The 19,431-nt window shown below is 43.7% G+C and overlaps 1 protein-coding gene across 1 annotated transcript in view; it reads right to left on the reverse strand.

Moving 5' to 3' along the window:
• The window catches only part of MYO3B (myosin IIIB), a 386,918-nt gene that overhangs the window by 162,943 nt on the left and 204,544 nt on the right, over nt 1–19,431 (reverse strand). The window contains exon 9 of the mRNA XM_040441512.1: nt 13,817–13,972. Coding sequence (XP_040297446.1) covers nt 13,817–13,972 — 156 coding nt within the window. The remainder of the gene's footprint in view (nt 1–13,816; nt 13,973–19,431) is intronic.

The raw sequence follows: 19,431 nt of genomic DNA on the forward strand, positions 1-19,431 counted from the left end.
TGGTGGTCGATCCAAACAAAGGGGACCACCAGAGGACCAGGTAGCAGGTATATTAGACGCTGTTATCAAAACAGCTTCTAATATACCTGTTAGGGGTTAAAAAAAACACATCTCCAGCCTGCCAGCGAACGATCGCCGCTGGCAGGCTGGAGATCCACTTTCTTACCTTCCGTTCCTGTGAGCGCGGGCGCCTGTGTGCGCGCGTTCACAGGAAATCTCGCGTCTCGCGAGAGGACGCGCCGGCGCGTCCAGGAGGAATGAATCAACCACCTCCAGGACGCGTCTGTAGCCACCTTTTGCTCTGATTACTGCTTTGCACACTCTTGGCATTCTCTTGATGAGCTTCAAGAGGTAGTCCCCTGAAATGGTTTTCACTTCACAGGTGTGCCCTGTCAGGTTTAATAAGTGGGATTTCTTGCCTTATAAATGAGGTTGGGACCATCAGTTGCGTTGAGGAGAAGTCAGGTGGATACACAGCTGATAGTCCTACTGAATATACTGTTAGAATTTGTATTATGGCAAGAAAAAAGCAGCTAAGTAAAGAAAAACGAGTGGCCATCATTACTTTAAAAAATGAAGGTCAGTCAGTCAGCCGAAAAATTGGGAAAACTTTGAAAGTAAGGGCTATTTGACCATGAAGGAGAGTGATGGGGTGCTGCGCCAGATGACCTGGCCTCCACAGTCACCGGACCTGAACCCAATCGAGATGGTTTGGGGTGAGCTGGACCACAGAGTGAAGGCAAAAGGGCCAACAAGTGCTAAGCATCTCTGGGAACTTCTTCAAGACTGTTGGAAGACCATTTCAGGGGACTACCTCTTGAATCTCATCAAGAGAATGCCAAGAGTGTGCAAAGCAGTAATCAAAGCAAAAGGTGGCTACTTTGAAGAACCTAGAATATGACATATTTTCAGTTGTTTTACATTTGTTTGTTATGTATATAATTCCACATGTGTTAATTCATAGTTTTGATGCCTTCAGTGTGAATCTACAATTTTCATAGTCATGAAAATAAAGAAAACTCTTTGAATGAGAAGGTGTGTCTAAACCTTTGGTCTGTACTGTACATTAAACTGTTGGCCGTACCCGCCGTTCTCAGTGGGTTCTGGCGACACTAATATGTATGGGGGCCTTAAAAGGGTTGTGCCACTTCAGCAAGTTGAATTTTATTATGTAGAGAAAGTTAATACAAGTCACTTACTAATGTATTGTGATTGTCCATATTGCCTCCTTTGCTGGCTGGATTCATTTTTCCATCACAGAAAACACTGCTTGTTTCCATGGTTATGACCACCCTGCGGTGGTCGTGCTTGCACACTATAGTAAAAGGGCCAGCCTCTCTGGTGACCGGGACCGTGAGAGTGCACATAGGCTAGTGCTTTTTCTTATAGCATGCAAGCACGGCCACCGCTGATGGATTGCAGGGTTTTCGTAACCATGGAAACGAGCAGTGTATAATGTGATGGAAAAATGAATCCAGCCAGCAAAGGAGGCAATATGGACAATCGCAATACATTAGGAAGTGCCTTGTATTAACTTTCTCTACATGATAAATGCTATTTACTGAAATGAGACAACCCCTTTAAGGGGGCTTTTACAACAGCATTAAAAGTGATGAATGACTTTTTTATACAGTTTGATCTACAAAGTAACTGTCCTCTGGGCAATAACCATAGATAATTTTTACTTATTTTTTCCCTTCAGTTTAGTTCTTCCATTGCAATATGCCACAAATACTGAAGACATTCATCTACAAACCCCCTGCCTTGTGCAGTCAAAAAAGGCAAATTTTCATGTTCATTAAAATCGAAAAAAGAGAGCGATTAATTGTGGAAATGTAACATTTATGTAAGTGTCTGCGTCTTGAGGAAATCTAATTCCCTTATTTATTTTGTCTCTGAGCTTTGTTAAGGATATGTTTAACCATCTCAGAAGGCAGTCAATAATACCTCCTATGCAGAAAAAAAAGCTTTAGGCAAAAATCTGATTTAGTTTATTTTTAATGTATTCATTTCCCTATAAGCCTTGTTAATTAGACTATTAAACAAAATGGAAACATAACTAGCACATAAAATCTGTTTTTCTTGGATTCTCCCAGCGCGATCCTTACATTATAAGATAACCAGTGCTACCCTATCACCCAAAGACTGGGGATTCCTGGGGTTCCATCTAGACATGATAATAACATTTCTGTCCAATATTAAATCTAGAATCAAATGTGTCCAGAAGGTAAGCAGAGACCTCACGTTGTGCTACATGTGTACTTATATTCTTAATGCATAAAAATATGCAACAAATCAAACCACAATACATACAGTCAATTTGTATTATTGCCTATATTTGGAAAGTCCCTTTCTTCGACTTTGGGCTACTATTAAGGACAGTATCCTGTCAGTCCCCTGGTTTTCACCCTTTAATCCCTGTACAGGAATCTGGACTTTGCTGCAGGTAAACCACCAGGCTGCTACCTCCTGCAGTATTCTCTGTATGATTGACAGTTGACCCATGGCTTTGGTGATATGGTGAAGAGCATCAAGGGGTCAGGGATAGGCCAAGGTCAGGGCAGCTGGAGTACATGCTATATGGTAAACCGTTTGAGGTCAAATTAGGCAGCAAAGGGTCAATACGTCACGAACAGGTCAGGTCAGGCAGCAAAGGGTCAGAATCTAGTAAATGATACACGGCCAAACAACAGAACAGACACCTTTGCAAGATACTAGCATGCTAAAGAACCTATAGCTCAGGCACCCCCTCACAGGGTAAAGTGGCTAAAGTACCTCAGGGTAGCCTGCCATTGGCTGGTGAAGATTAAGGTGCTCACGCTGGCCTTATAAGAGCCGAAGGAAGTGTGCATGCCCTACAGGCAGAGGAGAAGATGCCTTGCCCGCAAGCAGGCCTCAGCCTGGGTGGAGAGATAGAGCAATCACGGCAGCTGAGCGCTGACCGCTGCATATGTTGAGCAGAGCAGCAGTGACCGCAGACCACTGCTTTACCACTGCTGTCGTGACTTTGTATGGTGGGGAAACACCTGCAAAATTCTGGCTACCTGAAAGTACCAGGATTACAATCAAGGCCAATGTACTACATGACCAAAAAATAGAATATTTGCCAATATAATTGTCAAAAATGGAGCAATATGTAAGATCTCATCCTGCCGATACACTATCCATTTTCCAGTAATTGGTAAAAATTGGACTGTGTACATCCTCCTGTAATTCTTTCTACTAGAGGACGAGCATGAACAGGTTGTCCCCGAGATGGTGCATACGCATTATTGGTCACTGCATGGGGTGGGCAGGCATAGTGCAGCTGCAGGAATGTCCATTGCTTCACAAGTAAGCTCTCCTAGAGTCACACTGGTGCCGATTTAGGACATGGGGACACAGAGAAGGTGGGTGAATGCAGTTAGTCTGTGTTTAGTATGTTTAGAAAAAAATAATTGGGATCGGAGTACAACTCCTTTTAAGTCCAATGAGACCTGAATACATCTTACATGCAGTGTGCTCCCCCTGGTGGCAGCTGCAGCCAGACAGAATTCTGTTATTTGAAGAGGCTGTCCCAAAAATAATATTCTGCATTTTTCAAGGCAGCACCTGGATATGAATACTTTTGTAATTACAAATGATTGAAAATTTAGACTAGCCTTGGAGTTGTTATAGCGCCACCTGCAGTTTGTCCTTTTTTTTACATCTCGGTCCACCTCGCTGAGGCGGTCGCACATGTTCAGTTCTGTCCTTAACTGCCACCAGCTGTATCTACTGTTAGAAACTGTGACAGTTACAGAGAGAGACAGAAGCCGCAGAAAGGACACACAACCTGGGAAAAGGACCCCTGAAAGGACACACCCTGCACTGCCAGCTTTAAATAAATCTAGCAGAGCAATTGGAGCAATGAATGTGGAGATCTCTGGATCCATGTGAGGTTCAGGGCTGGTTCTAGCTTTGTTACAAAGAGGTTGTCATGTACTATATGTCTGATTCTTATTTTTTACATTAGTCATGGGATAAACTTGTCAATTTTTACTATGGCTTTGTACAGTGGGATGCGAAAGTTTGGGCAACCTTGTTAATCGTCATGATTTTCCTATATAAATCGTTGGTTGTGACGATAAAAAAATGTCAGTTAAATATATCATATAGGAGACACACACAGTGATATTTGAGAAGTGAAATGAAGTTTATTGGATTTACAGAAAGTGTGCTATAATTGTTTAAACAAAATTAGGCAGGTGCATAAATTTGGGCACCACAAAAAAGAAATTAAATCAATATTTAGTAGATCCTCCTTTTGCAGAAATTACAGCCTCTAAACGCTTCCTGTAGGTTCCAATGAGAGTCTGGATTCTGGTTGAAGGTATTTTGGACCATTCCTCTTTACAAAACATCTTTAGTTCAATCAGGTTTGATGGCTTCCGAGCATGGACAGCTCTCTTTAAGTCACACCACAGATTTTCAATTATATTCAGGTCTGGGGACTGAGATGGCCATTCCAGAACGCTGTATTTGTTCCTCTGCATAAATGCCTTAGTGGATTTTGAGCAGTGTTTAGGGTCGTTCTCTTGTTGAAAGATCCAGCCCCGGTGCAGCTTCAGATTTGTCACTGATTCCTGGACATTGGTCTCCAGAATCTGCTGATACTGAGTGGAATCCATGCGTCCCTCAACTTTGACAAGATTCCCAGTCCCTGCACTGGCCACACAGCCCCACAGCATGATGGAACCACCACTATATTTTACTGTAGGTAGCAGGTGTTTTTCTTGGAATGCGGTGTTCTTTTTCCTCCATGCATAACGCCCCTTATTATGGCCAAATAACTCAATTTTAGATTCATCAGTCCTCAGCACCTTATTCCAAAATGAAGCTGGCTTGTCCAAATGTGCTTTAGCCCACCTCAAGCGGCACTTTTTGTGCTGTGGGCAGAGAAAAGGCTTCCTCTGTATCACTCTCCATACAGCATCTCCTTGTGTAAAGTGTGCCGAATGGTTGAACGATGCACAGTGACTCCATCTGCAGCAAGATGATGTAGGTCTTTGGTGCTGGTCTGTGGGTTGACTCTGACTGTTCTCACCATTCGTCGCTTCTGTCTATCCGAGATTTTTCTTGGTCTGCCACTTCGAGCCTTAACTTGAACTGAGCCTGTGGTCTTCCATTTCCTCAATATGTTCCTAACTGTGGAAACAGACAGCTGAAATCTCTGAGACAGCTTTCTGTATCCTTCCCCTAAACCATGATGGTGAACAATCTTTGTCTTCAGGTCATTTGAGAGTTGTTTTGAGACCCCCATGTTGCTACTCTTCAGAGAAAATGAAAAGAGGAGGGAAACTTACAATTGACCCCCTTAAATACTCTTTCTCATAATTAGATTCACCTGTGTATGTAGGTCAGGGGTCACTGAGCTTACCAAGCCAATTTAAGTTCCAATAATTAGTTCTAAAGGTTTTGGAATCAATAAAATGACAACAGTGCCCAAATTTATGCACCTGCCTAATTTTGTTTAAACAATTATAGCACACTTTCTGTAAATCCAATAAACTTCATTTCACTTCTCAAATATCACTGTGTGTCTCCTATATGATATAATTAACTGACATTTTTTAGCGTAACAACCAACGATTTATACAGGAAAATCATGACGATTAACAAGGTTGCCCAAACTTTCGCATCCCACTGTATATTGAAAATGAAGCTAGGGCCATTAACCCTTCACCTGTCATCGCTGCAAAAGTCACCTAATACCATTTTAGCTCAGTTTATAAAGGGGTTGTATCACTTCAGCAAATGGCAGTTACTATGTAGATATTGTTAATACAAGGCACTTACTAATGTATTGTGATTGTCCATCCAGGGGTTATGACCACCGCTGCAGTGCAGATACGAAGTGGCCGGGACTGTGGGAGCGAACATTGACCGGCGCTTTTTCCTAGTGTGCAAGTACGGCCGCTTGCCGGATTGCAGGGTGGTCGTAACCATGGAAACGAGCAGTGTATAATGTGATGGAAAAATGAATCCAGCCAGCACAGTAGGTAATATGGAGAATCACAATACATTAGTAATCGCCTTGTATTAACTTTCTCTACATGATAAATAATAATAATCTTTATTTATATAGCGGCGCTTTACATATTCCGCAGCGCTTTACAGTTCAGGGGTTCATGTTAGGATGGCCACTGGCTTCACCCCAGAAAGCCAGACCTCACCGACTATGCCCCCAAACCGATAAACCACGCCCATGCCTCTGTGAAGCCACACCCCTGCCTATGTGAAGCCACGCCCCCTATCTCCGGCCGGGGGAAAAAACAAGGGGAGGAGAGGGAAGAACTTTCTGAGGGGAAGGTGAGCTGGGGGCAGATGGGGAGCTTCTCTCCCCCTCAGTCAGCCACAGGGAGCCATGTCTGCGGCTATAGTGACTGACTGGGGGTGAGAGAAGCCTGTCTGAGCGTGAGCTACTGAAAGGGTGGACATCCCTGTGTCTGTCCAGGCCCCAAGCCGGACGGAGGACAGGGAGCCAGAAAACCGTACTGTCCGGCCTAAAACCGGACGTCGGCTCACCCTAGTTCATGTACAAACAGTCATAAAACAGCAACAGACAAGTCTATAATTACAACAAGAGGAATGAGGGCCCTGCTCACAAGAGCTTACAATCTATGAGTGAAAAGGGGTGACACAAAAGGTAAAAGTGCTTGCCATTTGCTCAAGTGAGACGTCCCCTTTAGGCTCCATTCACACATCCGCAAATAGGTCCGCATCCATTCCGCAATTTTGCGGAACGGTTGCGGACCCATTCATTCTCTATGGGGACAGAAAAGATGCGGACAGCGCACAGTGTGCTCTCCGCATCCACATTTCCGTGCCGCGTCCCTGAACTTCCGGGCCGCAGCTCCGCAAAAAAATAGAACATGTCCTATTCTTGTCCGCAATTGCGGACAAGAATAGGAAGTTCTATGGGGGGTGCCGGCCGAGTGTATTGCGGATCCGCATCCGTTGCTCTGTTCCGTGGTCCGCAAAAAAAATATAACCTGTCCTATTCTTGTCCGCGCTTTGCGGACGAGAATAGGCAGCTATAGTAAAGGCTGTCTGTGCCGTTCCACAAATTGCAGAACGCACACGGACGCCATCCGTGTTTTGCGGATCCGCGATTTACGGTCGTGTGCATGAGGCCTTATTGGCACATTTGGTTCCGCCCTTGCCCTTCCGCAGTGTTTCATCTACTCATTCACTTGCAGCCTCTTGTAAAACCACCGATACGAAAAAATCTTTCACTTGCTCATATCATCCGGGAGGCAATATTAGTCACAACGGATCAAGCAAAGAACAGAACTCTGCATCTCCATGTATATTCATGCTGCACATCATATAAATGTATGTAGAAATGCAGACAAGCAAATTATGGAAAATGCTAATGTCCTGGATGACTAACGCAAGTCGCACGCAGTTATGAGTCACTGGACGGGAGGCTAATTGCGCCCACGTCAGCTATGGGTTTCCTAATGCCGCATTTACACGTCAGTGTTCGGTCAGTGATTTCCATCAGTAATTTTGAGCCAAAACCAGGTGCGGCTCTAAACACAGAAGAGGTGCAGATCTTTCCCTTATACCTTATGTCTGTGAGACAACAATTATATTTTATTTTCAATTTAACAAGGTATAACAGGTACAACAGAACATATAAGCAATGTACATATGTATTACAGGTTATATGGATTGCTCCAATCCTGGTTTTGACTTACAAATCACTGATGGAAATCACTGACCAAAAGGCCTCATGCACACGGCCGTTGTTTGGGACAAGAATAGGACATGTTATCTTTTTTTAGCGGGCCGCGGAACGGAGCCGCGGACAGCACACGGAGTGCTGTCCGCATCTTTTGCGGCCCCATTAAATTAATTTTAATGGGGCCGCAAAAGATGCGAACAGCACTCCGTGTGCTGTCCGCGGCTCCGTTCCGCGGCCCGCTAAAAAAAGATAACATGTCCTATTCTTGTCCGTGCTTTGCGGACAAGAATAGGCATTTATATTGCCGGCGCCCGTTCCGTTCCGCACAGGCGCCTTCCGTTTTTCGCGGATGCGTGGTTTGCGGACCGCAAAAAACGTCACGGTCGTGTGCATGAGGCCAAACACTGACGTGTGAATGAAGCTTTACAGTGGCTGTTAGTGGCCTCCTGCCCTATTAAAGGCCAAATTCTGAATCAGCTGCATCATTTCTGTTTGGAAGTGAAACTCTGCCACCTTCTGGACAAAAGGAGAACTGCAGCTATGTTACATTCCTTTGACATTTTTTCAAGATAATAAAAGTATTAGAATTTTCATTGCAATTGTATGAGATTATATTCAAAAACTTTCAATGTAATGCACTGATATGAACGATGATGCAAAATCCGTATAAAATTAGAAAGGTGGAAAATTTGTGCAAGTAGAAAAACTGGCATAAGCTAGTAGTGAATATGTTTGCATCTCACCCCAGCAGCATGGAAATGAAACCTTCACTTTCAGATGACATTACTATACAGATGATATTGGCTATACTGGTGTTATAAAACATGAAAAATTAAAGGGGTTATCCCATAAGTAACGCAAAAAAATGAAAATCAGACACCATATGGTACATGACAATCTCTTTCTAACAAACCTAGAACCAGCTCTGTACCTCACATGGATCCAGAGATCTCCACATTCATTGCTCCATTTGCTTTGCTAGATTTAGAGTGGGGGGGGGGGTGCACATTGTCTGGGGCAATGTCGGACTGGGGTGCCTAGGGCCCACCAATAAAATGTATTTTGGGGGCCCACCGCACGGATACATTGAAATATTACCTGCTCACACAGCAGCAAGATGCTACCAGATGACTGAATATGGGGGTCCCTGCAGCAACTTCGAGAGGGTAGGTCCTGGGGAGAAGAGGACACTGGTAGCTTTCCTTTATACCTAGAAGTCATCTCAGCTCTGATCGTGTCTATAATAATGAACTGGGGAGATTCTTTAATAATCTATCAAGTTTTATATGAACATTGGCTGGTGGAGGTGCTGTACATTGAATATATGTATGCGGTGCAGTAAGTCTACTGTGTTATGTGCCACTTTTGCAGGGGGTGGAAGACTAGGGGCCCACCTTGCTCAGGGGCCCACCAGGGGATTCACCTGTAGCCCTGTGGTCAGGGGCGCGTCCTTTGTGCTGCAGCTGGTGGCAGTTGAAGGATGGAACTGAGAATATATGTCAACCTCAGTGAGCAGGACAGAGAATTTAAAAAAAGAGCAAACAGCAGGTGGCGCTATACAGATAGATTTCAGTGAACAGCTCACTGACTATACTACATTTTTAATTACATGCAATTACAATAGTATTCAGATCCAGGTGCTGGTTTGAAAAATGTAGAATATTTCTCATGGGGCAACAGCAAATAGAAGATATTAATTCTAAAATGAAACACCCACCCAGTATTCAAGATCTCTGTTTGCTGTTATTGAATTGGAATCTTTATCGCTCACTACCACCTGCCAAAATTGAAGGGGGGGGGGGTTTCTTTTTTCTTTGTCTTCTTTTTGATTTTAAGGTATATTTCAATAAAGGTTAGTTTTATTCATAGCGTCCCTTCAGTGAATGGTATTGATAGTGGGAGACAATTACGTTTTTGTTTACTCAGGGAAATCAGCTGACTACCACCAGTGGATAAGTATCTGTCCTGGTCATGGAAGATCACAGAGATGCGTGGGACAGTACCAGATATGATAACTGTATAATAACTGTAGGGAAATTACGTGTCCATCACTTGACTAGATTGTTATCCACTGGAAGTGGATGACGAAGGTTCCTATTGGCTGACTGCAAGCACAGATCTCGAAACAGAGCATATTGGAAAACTGTATAACTTTTCATTACACAATACATGGCCTTTATCTGGTAAAAAAAAGTGAACACGCTCCTCCTATACATAACCATTAACTTTGTTGTCCTTAAGCATTCGACTGGCAAGAGATATACAGATCCCCATAATATGTTAAAATTGGTAAAATAGTTTTATTTGCACTAAATCCATAAATCTCCGGCCGGACAGGTTCACCCATTCCCAATGAATGGACCGTGACCTATTGCTGATGGCAGCCCCGTGGTTTCTGGTAAAGGCGTCCGTGAGGCTTGGGCTCTGCTGACCTGGAGGTGAACACAGCGTGAACAATCCTGAGAGCAATGATGAAGTAATGACAATGAGATGCTGTGGCTTCAGCAGCGCCAGGCGACCACAGATGGCTGCAGGGCACACACCAAGTCTTCTACACATGGCTGCACTCTTCATGCATTTGCATCGTAAGGAAACATATGAAGACACAACACATGCCGGCTAAGTCTGTGGAGTGACTTGTGCCGCAATTTTGGTTTCTTCCAATCAATTTCAATAATCTTAAGAAAGGCCCCTTTCACACGAGCGAGTATTCCGCGCGGGTGAAATGCGTGATGCGAACGCACGGAATCCGGACCTATTCATTTCAATGGGTCTGTGTACATGAGCGTTGGTTTTCATGCATCACTTGTGCGTTGCGTGAAAATCACAGCGTGTTCTATATTCTGCTTTTTTCCCGCATCGCTGGCCCCATAGAAGTGAACGGGGTTGCGTGCAAATCGCATCCGCAAGCAAGTGCGGATGCGATGCGTATTTCACGGATGGTCGCTAAGAGATGCTGTTTGTAAACCTTCCGTTTTTTCTCATGCACGTGAAAAACGCATCAAAACTCATTGCACCTACGCAATAAAAACTGAACGCGGTCGCATACAAAACTGAATGACCTTGCTTGCAAAATCGCGCATTTTTCACTGATTGCATCCGGACCTAATCCGCTCACGCTCGTCTGCAAGGGGCCTAAATGAAACACTTCAGAACTAAAGAGCTTCGTATATATGTCTTCATTTATTTAAATGTAAGATGACTTCAGACCCAAGGTGTCCACAGTGTGACTTAGAAGCCTCATGCATCTCATGGACTATAAGGCCCCTTTCACACGGGCGTTGCGGGAAAATGTGCAGGTGCGTTGCGGGAACACCCGCGATTTTTCCGCGCGAGTGCAAAACATTGTAATGCGTTTTGCACTCGCGTGAGAAAAATCGCGCATGTTTGGTACCCAAACCCGAACTTCTTCACAGAAGTTCGGGCTTGGGATCGGTGTTCTGTAGATTGTATTATTTTCCCTTATAACATGGTTATAAGGGAAAATAATAGCATTCTGAATACAGAATGCATAGTAAAACATCGCTGGAGGGGTTAAAAAAATAATAATAATAATTTAACTCACCTTAGTCCACTTGATCGCGTAGCCGGCATTTCTTCTGTCTCCTTTGTTGAATAGGACCTGTGGTGAGCATTAAATACAGGAACAGGACCTTTGATGACGTCACTCCGGTCATCAAATGGTACGTCACATGATCTTTTACCATGGTGATTCACCATGGTAAAAGATCATGTGACGTACCATGTAATGACCGAAGTGACATCATCAAAGGTCCTGTTCCTGTATTTAATGCTCACCACAGGTCCTATTCAACAAAGGAGACAGAAGAGATGCCGGCTACGCGATCAAGTGGACTAAGGTGAGTTAAATTATTATTATTTTTTTTTAACCCCTCCAGCGCTATTGTACTATGCATTCTGTATTCAGAATGCTATTATTTTCCCTTATAACCATGTTATAAGGGAAAATAATAATGATCGGGTCTCCATCCCAATCGTCTTCTAGCAACCGTGCGTGAAAATCGCACCGCATCCGCACTTGCTTGCGGATGCTTGCGATTTTCACGCAACTCCATTATTTCTATGGGGCCTGCGTTATGTGAAAAACGCACAAAGAGGAGCATGCTGCGATTTTCACGCAACGCACAAGTGATGCGTGAAAATCACCGCTCATGTGAACAGCCCCATAGAAATGAATGGGTCGGTATTCAGTGCGGGTGCAATGCGTTCACCTCCCGCATCGCATCCGCGCGGAATACTCTCTCGTGTGAAAGGGGCCTAAGGGTATGGCCACACAGTCAGGCTTGGAAGCCAAAACCAGGGATATAATTCAGAAGAGAAGTAGTATCTGTCCTTAAAGGGGTTTTCCATGACTTTGATACAGATGGCCAGAAGGGGCTGCAGTGCTCCGGTGAGTGCTGCGGCCGCCTCATTACAGCTAACCAAGTACAGCGCTTGGTATTGCAGCTCAGGACCCTTTCACTTGAATGGGACTGAGCGGTGTCTAGGTCATGTGACCTGTAAACTTGATGTCATTGGCCTAGGAAGAGCTCTGAGGCCTCCTCCAACAACTGATTGGCAACGATGCAAGGAGTCGGATCCCCACCAATCAGATATTGATGACCTATCCTGAGGACAGGCCATCAATATAAAAATCCCAGAAAACCCCATTTAATACTTTCCTTTTATGATCCACTCCTGATTGTGGCTTCCAAAACTGCATCAGGAAGCCTGACCGCGAGGCCGTGTCTTAAGTGGCCCCTTTCAACCCCTGATAGAAGCGAGGTTATTTGCTGCTGCAATCTGCAGCTTTTCCCCTCTCCCGCCAGGTCTAAAAAAGTGGGCAGGGAAAGGGGACGGTCCGGCGTAGAAAATGGTCTAAATTTAAGCCAGCAAGAAAGCTCTGACTTACATTTAGACTGGCGCTGGATGCGCTGAAGTTATGTAGAGCCCGATGCCTCTGCAGATGTAGGGATTATTAAGACCGGTGTCCAAAACGCCAGTCTTCATAACTGACCCCCTAAGCTTCTAAATCAGACATCATATAGTACAAAGCTGGAACCGGCCCTGTACCTCACATGGATCCAGAGATCTCCCCATTCATTGTTACAATTGCTCTGCTAGATTCCCTTTAAACTGACAGCTCAGGGAGCGTGTGCTTCCCTTAGGGGCGTGTCCTTTCTACTGCAGCTGTCTCCCTTTCACCGCTCAGGGGATGTGTCCTTTATCAGGACTTCTGCTGCAGCTCTCTCTCCCTGTAACTATTACTGCTTTTCACAGTAGAAACGGCTGGTGGCAACTGAAGGATGGAAATGAGCGTGTGCGACCTCCTCGGTAGGTGGATGTGCACATTACTATGCAGATTAACAAGAGGGCGCCATTATAGTGAAGTAAAGGCAATCATTTCACAATTATGGAGCATTTTTGTAACAGAAAGTAAATTTCAAAAGCAATTAATTTTTCAGGCTGAATTATATTAAAATAATATTTAATGGTGGCACAACCCCTTTAAACAAGCCCCATAAAAGAACCTTTACTTTATATAAATATTACATTTCTTATCTTCTGCTGATTCCTTCAGCCTATATTATAGTCTAGAGCTGAATTTACAATTTTGCTGATTGCTGCTGGCATCCGTTGTAGCTATCTTGGCACATATGCCCATCAAAGTTGAGCTCAGTTCAGGTGCACTACATCCTTAAAGGGGTTGTCCAGCCTAGGAGATGACAACCACAATAGATGGAACTGATGAAATGCCCACAGCTTTGCCGTTCCCATGCTGCCCCACCAAACCAGACATTACTTTGTTCTATGACCGCTGCAGCCAATTACTGGCCTCAGTGGTTACATGTGCTAGAAGAGCATGTCACTGGTCCTAGGCTGGACAAACCCTTTAATACATACCTTTTTCTGCATAGGAATACTATACAGTAAAGGCTATGATGTATGCAAATAACGATAGCACCATCGGTAAAGACACTGAGCCAGCAGGTACTACGTCAGGATGTTAGCTCAGAAACCTGCAGAATTCTGACTGCAGCTCTGGACAGGACTGGACATATACTGCTATATCTATGTGTGAAGTAGGGTAGAAGGTCGTCCTACCTTGTTCTAGCAATAGATCCAGACTGCTGCTGAGTGTAGACGAGATCGGCCAGCTGTCTCTGGAAGGCCATTTCTTTACCATGGGCCTGCTTGATGAATGGATGCTCCAGCAGATGTATGACCGACGGCCTCTTTTCGAAATCCTTAATCAGACACCTAGAACCACACATTAGGAAGATTATACAAGCATCTTCAGGTTCCTGATAACCTCCCCGGCTTTACTGCAAGGGTAACCTAAGCGATGATATCGGAGAGAAAGCCGGTCATCACACCAAACCCCATAGACTGAAGCAAGGAGCCGGTCACAGAATGCATTCATCTAGATTTGGGGCTGTTAATTTGACTGTAGAAGTTGGATATTATTGTCATTTCACGAATCGACTTAATCGACTTAGGAGCCTTTAGGGACATTTACTAAGCATGCTGAACCAGACTTCTGGATGAAGTGCAAGCTTTGTGTGTCTTGGACACTTTTTGCGCCTCACTGGACAGTTTTAAAATGTGTCTAGAAAAGGGTGTGTGGCCAAGAAGAGTCTTAAGGAGGTATTCCGATGTGTGGGTCCCTCCTCTATCCCGAGAATCAGGTTCTCCAACCCATGTCTTGTGGTTGGCTCTTTCCATTCACTTTCTTGCAGGTTCTGAAGATAGCCAAACAAGCGAGCTCAGAAATTCCATAGAAGTGAATGGAGAGACCCACGCTGCTGCGGGCAACTTTCAGTACACAGAAGCCGCAAGAGGTGGGAAGGGGGTCTCCCAATCTTTAGACAGGTGTGAGTCCCAGTGATGTGGCTATGCCATAAATGTCTAGATGGAAATCAGCCTTTAAAAGGCACCATATATATTAAAGGGTTTCTGGGATTTATATTGATGACCTCAGGGTAGGTAATCCATATGAGATCGGCAGGGGTCCAACACTGTATGAGGAAGCAGCTTACCAAGCACAGTGCCATCCACTGGATAGTGGCTGTGCTTGGTATTACAGCTCAGCCCCATTCACTTGGAGTGCCACAGCCTCCTCATACAGCTGACCCCCACCGATCAGATATCAATGACCTATCCTGAGGATAGGCCATCAAAAAAAAACCTTAAGGGTCCATTTACACTTCCGCAATGTTTTTCCGGATGCGTCCCGGATTCTGCGGACCCATTCATTTTCAATGGGGCTGGAACGGATGCTATGTGCTGTCCGCACTTCCGGATCCGCAATTCTGTTCCCAAAAAAAAATAGAACATGTCCTATTCTTATGTCCACAACTGCGGACAGTGTGAATGGACCCTTATAGACATACACCATCATTTTGTTGCAAAATATTGGTCTAAGCCTAAGGTAATCCAACCAAGAGGTGGCATAAAGAAGTGAGAAATGTCTAAGTAGCAAAATATACCAAAATGATCACACAGTGTGCGCCGCTATAAAGCATTTGATAAAAGAATATCAGCTTGGGGGTTAGCCTCTGAAAACCCCGCCATTTCTGGAACCGATAGGCCCCAGGTCCCTGACCTTTGTGCTCGTCGCACTCGTGTAGCCACTCTACATGGAAAATAATGCGAATGTTATAAACATAGCTGACTGTTTCCAGCACTGCCATTTCTTTCTATGGACGGTGCCTGTGTATGACATACTGGTTCAGCACTGGACAGCTCCCATATACCAGACCAGAATTACACCGATTACATAGGACTGATGAAGGCCACATACAATAGTAGATGGTACAATTCCCTCTCACAGTTACACACTTTGTACAGATCATTAAATGAACAGATCCCAGCACATCTGTCCGAATCACAGCTCAAGTACTTGGTGTCCATAGGCGTGAAGGTAATTCCGCTAATTGGACCACGGTTAGAAGGTCAGAGTAATATTCACTTTCACAGACAAATGCCAATGGACTTCTGTGCCAGCAGATGACTATTCATGAACAAAGCTAAAACTCTGATCAGAATGATATTTAATGGGAAAATGACTTTAACCACCTCAGCCCCCAGTGCTTAAACACCCTGAAAGACCAGGCCACTTTTTACACTTCTGACCTACACTACTTTCACCGTTTATTGCTCGGTCATGCAACTTACCACCCAAATGAATTTTACCTCCTTTTCTTCTCACTAATAGAGCTTTCATTTGGTGGTATTTCATTGCTGCTGACATTTTTACTTTTTTTGTTATTAATCGAAATTTAACGATTTTTTTTGCAAAAAAATGACATTTTTCACTTTCAGTTGTAAAATTTTGCAAAAAAAACGACATCCATATAGAAATTTTGCTCTAAATTTATAGTTCTACATGTCTTTGATAAAAAAAAAATGTTTGGGTAGAAAAAAAATGGTTTGGGTAAAAGTTATAGCGTTTACAAACTATGGTACAAAAATGTGAATTTCCGCTTTTTGAAGCAGCTCTGACTTTCTGAGCACCTGTCATGTTTCCTGAGGTTCTACAATGGCCAGACAGTACAAACACCCCACAAATGACCCCATTTCGGAAAGTACACACCCTAAGGTATTCGCTGATGGGCATAGTGAGTTCATAGAACTTTTTATTTTTTGTCACAAGTTAGCGGAAAATGATGATTTTTTTTTTTTTTTTTTTTTTCTTACAAAGTCTCATATTCCACTAACTTGTGACAAAAAATAAAAAATTCTAGGAACTCGCCATGCCCCTCACGGAATACCTTTGGGTCTCTTCTTTCCAAAATGGGGTCACTTGTGGGGTAGTTATACTGCCCTGGCATTCTAGGGGCCCAAATGTGTGGTAAGGAGTTTGAAATCAAATTCTGAAAAAAATGACCTGTCAAATCCGAAAGGTGCTCTTTGGAATATGGGCCCCTTTGCCCACCTAGGCTGCAAAAAAGTGTCACACATCTGGTATCTCCGTACTCAGGAGAAGGTGGGGAATGTGTTTTGGGGTGTCATTTTACATATACCCTTGCTGGGTGAGAGAAATATCTTGGCAAAAGACAACTTTTCCCATTTTTTTATACAAAGTTGGCATTTGACCAAGATATTTATCTCACCCAGCATGGGTATATAAAAAATGACACCCCAAAACACATTCCCCACCTTCTCCTGAGTACGGAGATACCAGATGTGTGACACTTTTTTGCAGCCTAGGTGGGCAAAGGGGCCCATATTCCAAAGAGCACCTTTCGGATTTGACAGGTCATTTTTTTCAGAATTTGATTTCAAACTCCTTACCACACATTTGGGCCCCTAGAATGCCAGGGCAGTATAACTACCCCACAAGTGACCCCATTTTGGAAAGAAGAGACCCAAAGGTATTCCGTGAGGGGCATGGCGAGTTCCTAGAATTTTTTATTTTTTGTCACAAGTTAGTGGAAAATGATGATTTTTTTTTTTTTTTTTTTTTTCATACAAAGTCTCATATTCCACTAACTTGTGACAAAAAATAAAAACTTCCATGAACTCACTATGCCCATCAGCGAATACCTTGGGGTCTCTTCTTTCCAAAATGGGGTCACTTGTGGGGTAGTTATACTGCCCTGGCATTCTAGGGGCCCAAATGTGTGGTAAGGAGTTTGAAATCAAATTCTGTAAAAAATGACGAGTGAAATCCGAAAGGTGCTCTTTGGAATGTGGGCCCCTTTGCCCACCTAGGCTGCAAAAAAGTGTCACACATCTGGTATCCCCGTACTCAGGAGAAGTTGAGGAATGTGTTTTGGGGTGTCTTTTTACATATACCCATGCTGGGTGAGATAAATATCTTGGTCAAATGCCAACTTTGTATAAAAAAATGGGAAAAGTTGTCTTTTGCCAAGATATTTCTCTCACCCAGCATGGGTATATGTAAAATGACACCCCAAAACACATTCCCCAACTTCTCCCGATTACGGAGATACCAGATGTGTGACACTTTTTTGCAGCCTAGGTGGGCAAAGGGGCCCATATTCCAAAGAGCACCTTTCGGATTTCACTCGTCATTTTTTACAGAATTTGATTTCAAACTCCTTACCACACATTTGGGCCCCTAGAATGCCAGGGCAGTATAACTACCCCACAAGTGACCCCATTTTGGAAAGAAGAGACCCCAAGGTATTCGCTGATGGGCATAGTGAGTTCATGAAAATTTTTATTTTTTGTCACAAGTTAGTGGAATATGAGACTTTGTATGAAAAAAAAAAAAAAAAAAAAAATCATCATTTTCCACTAACTTGTGACAAAAAATAAAAAATTCTAGGAACTTGCCATGCCCCTCACGGAATACCTTGGGGTGTCTTCTTTCCAAAATGGGGTCACTTGTGGGGTAGTTATACTGCCCTGGCATTTTCCAGGGGCCCTAATGTGTGGTAAGTAGGTAAATGACCTGTGAAATCCTAAAGGTACTCTTTGGAATATGGGCCCCTTTGCCCACCTAGGCTGCAAAAAAGTGTCACACATCTGGTATCCCCGTACTCAGGAGAAGTTGAGGAATGTGTTTTGGGGTGTCTTTTTACATATACCCATGCTGGGTGAGATAAATATCTTGGTCAAATGCCAACTTTGTATAAAAAAATGGGAAAAGTTGTCTTTTGCCAAGATATTTCTCTCACCCAGCATGGGTATATGTAAAATGACACCCCAAAACACATTCCCCAACTTCTCCCGATTACGGAGATACCAGATGTGTGACACTTTTTTGCAGCCTAGGTGGGCAAAGGGGCCCATATTCCAAAGAGCACCTTTCGGATTTCACTCGTCATTTTTTACAGAATTTGATTTCAAACTCCTTACCACACATTTGGGCCCCTAGAATGCCAGGGCAGTATAACTACCCCACAAGTGACCCCATTTTGGAAAGAAGAGACCCCAAGGTATTCGCTGATGGGCATAGTGAGTTCATGAAAATTTTTATTTTTTGTCACAAGTTAGTGGAATATGAGACTTTGTATGAAAAAAAAAAAAAAAAAAAAATCATCATTTTCCACTAACTTGTGACAAAAAATAAAAAATTCTAGGAACTTGCCATGCCCCTCACGGAATACCTTGGGGTGTCTTCTTTCCAAAATGGGGTCACTTGTGGGGTAGTTATACTGCCCTGGCATTTTCCAGGGGCCCTAATGTGTGGTAAGTAGGTAAATGACCTGTGAAATCCTAAAGGTACTCTTTGGAATATGGGCCCCTTTGCCCACCTAGGCTGCAAAAAAGTGTCACACATGTGGTATCGCCGTACTCAGGAGAAGGTGGGGAATGTGTTTTGGGGTGTCATTTTACATATACCCTTGCTGGGTGAGAGAAATATCTTGGCAAAAGACAACTTTTCCCATTTTTTTATACAAAGTTGGCATTTGACCAAGATATTTCTCTCACCCAGCATGGGTATATGTAAAATGACACCCCAAAACACATTCCCCACCTTCTCCTGAGTACGGCGATACCAGATGTGTGACACTTTTTTGCAGCCTAGATGCGCAAAGGTGCCCAAATTCCTTTTAGGAGGGCATTTTTAGACATTTGGATACCAGACTTCTTCTCACGCTTTGGGGCCCCTAGAATGCCAGGGCAGTATAAATACCCCACATGTGACCCCATTTTGGAAAGAAGACACCCCAAGGTATTCAATGAGGGGCATGGCGAGTTCATAGAAATTTTTTTTTTTTGGCACAAGTTAGCGGAAATTGATA

The sequence above is a fragment of the Bufo bufo genome, chromosome 7 (assembly GCF_905171765.1).
Source record: "Bufo bufo chromosome 7, aBufBuf1.1, whole genome shotgun sequence".
In the NCBI taxonomy this organism is placed as follows: Eukaryota; Metazoa; Chordata; class Amphibia; order Anura; family Bufonidae; genus Bufo; species Bufo bufo.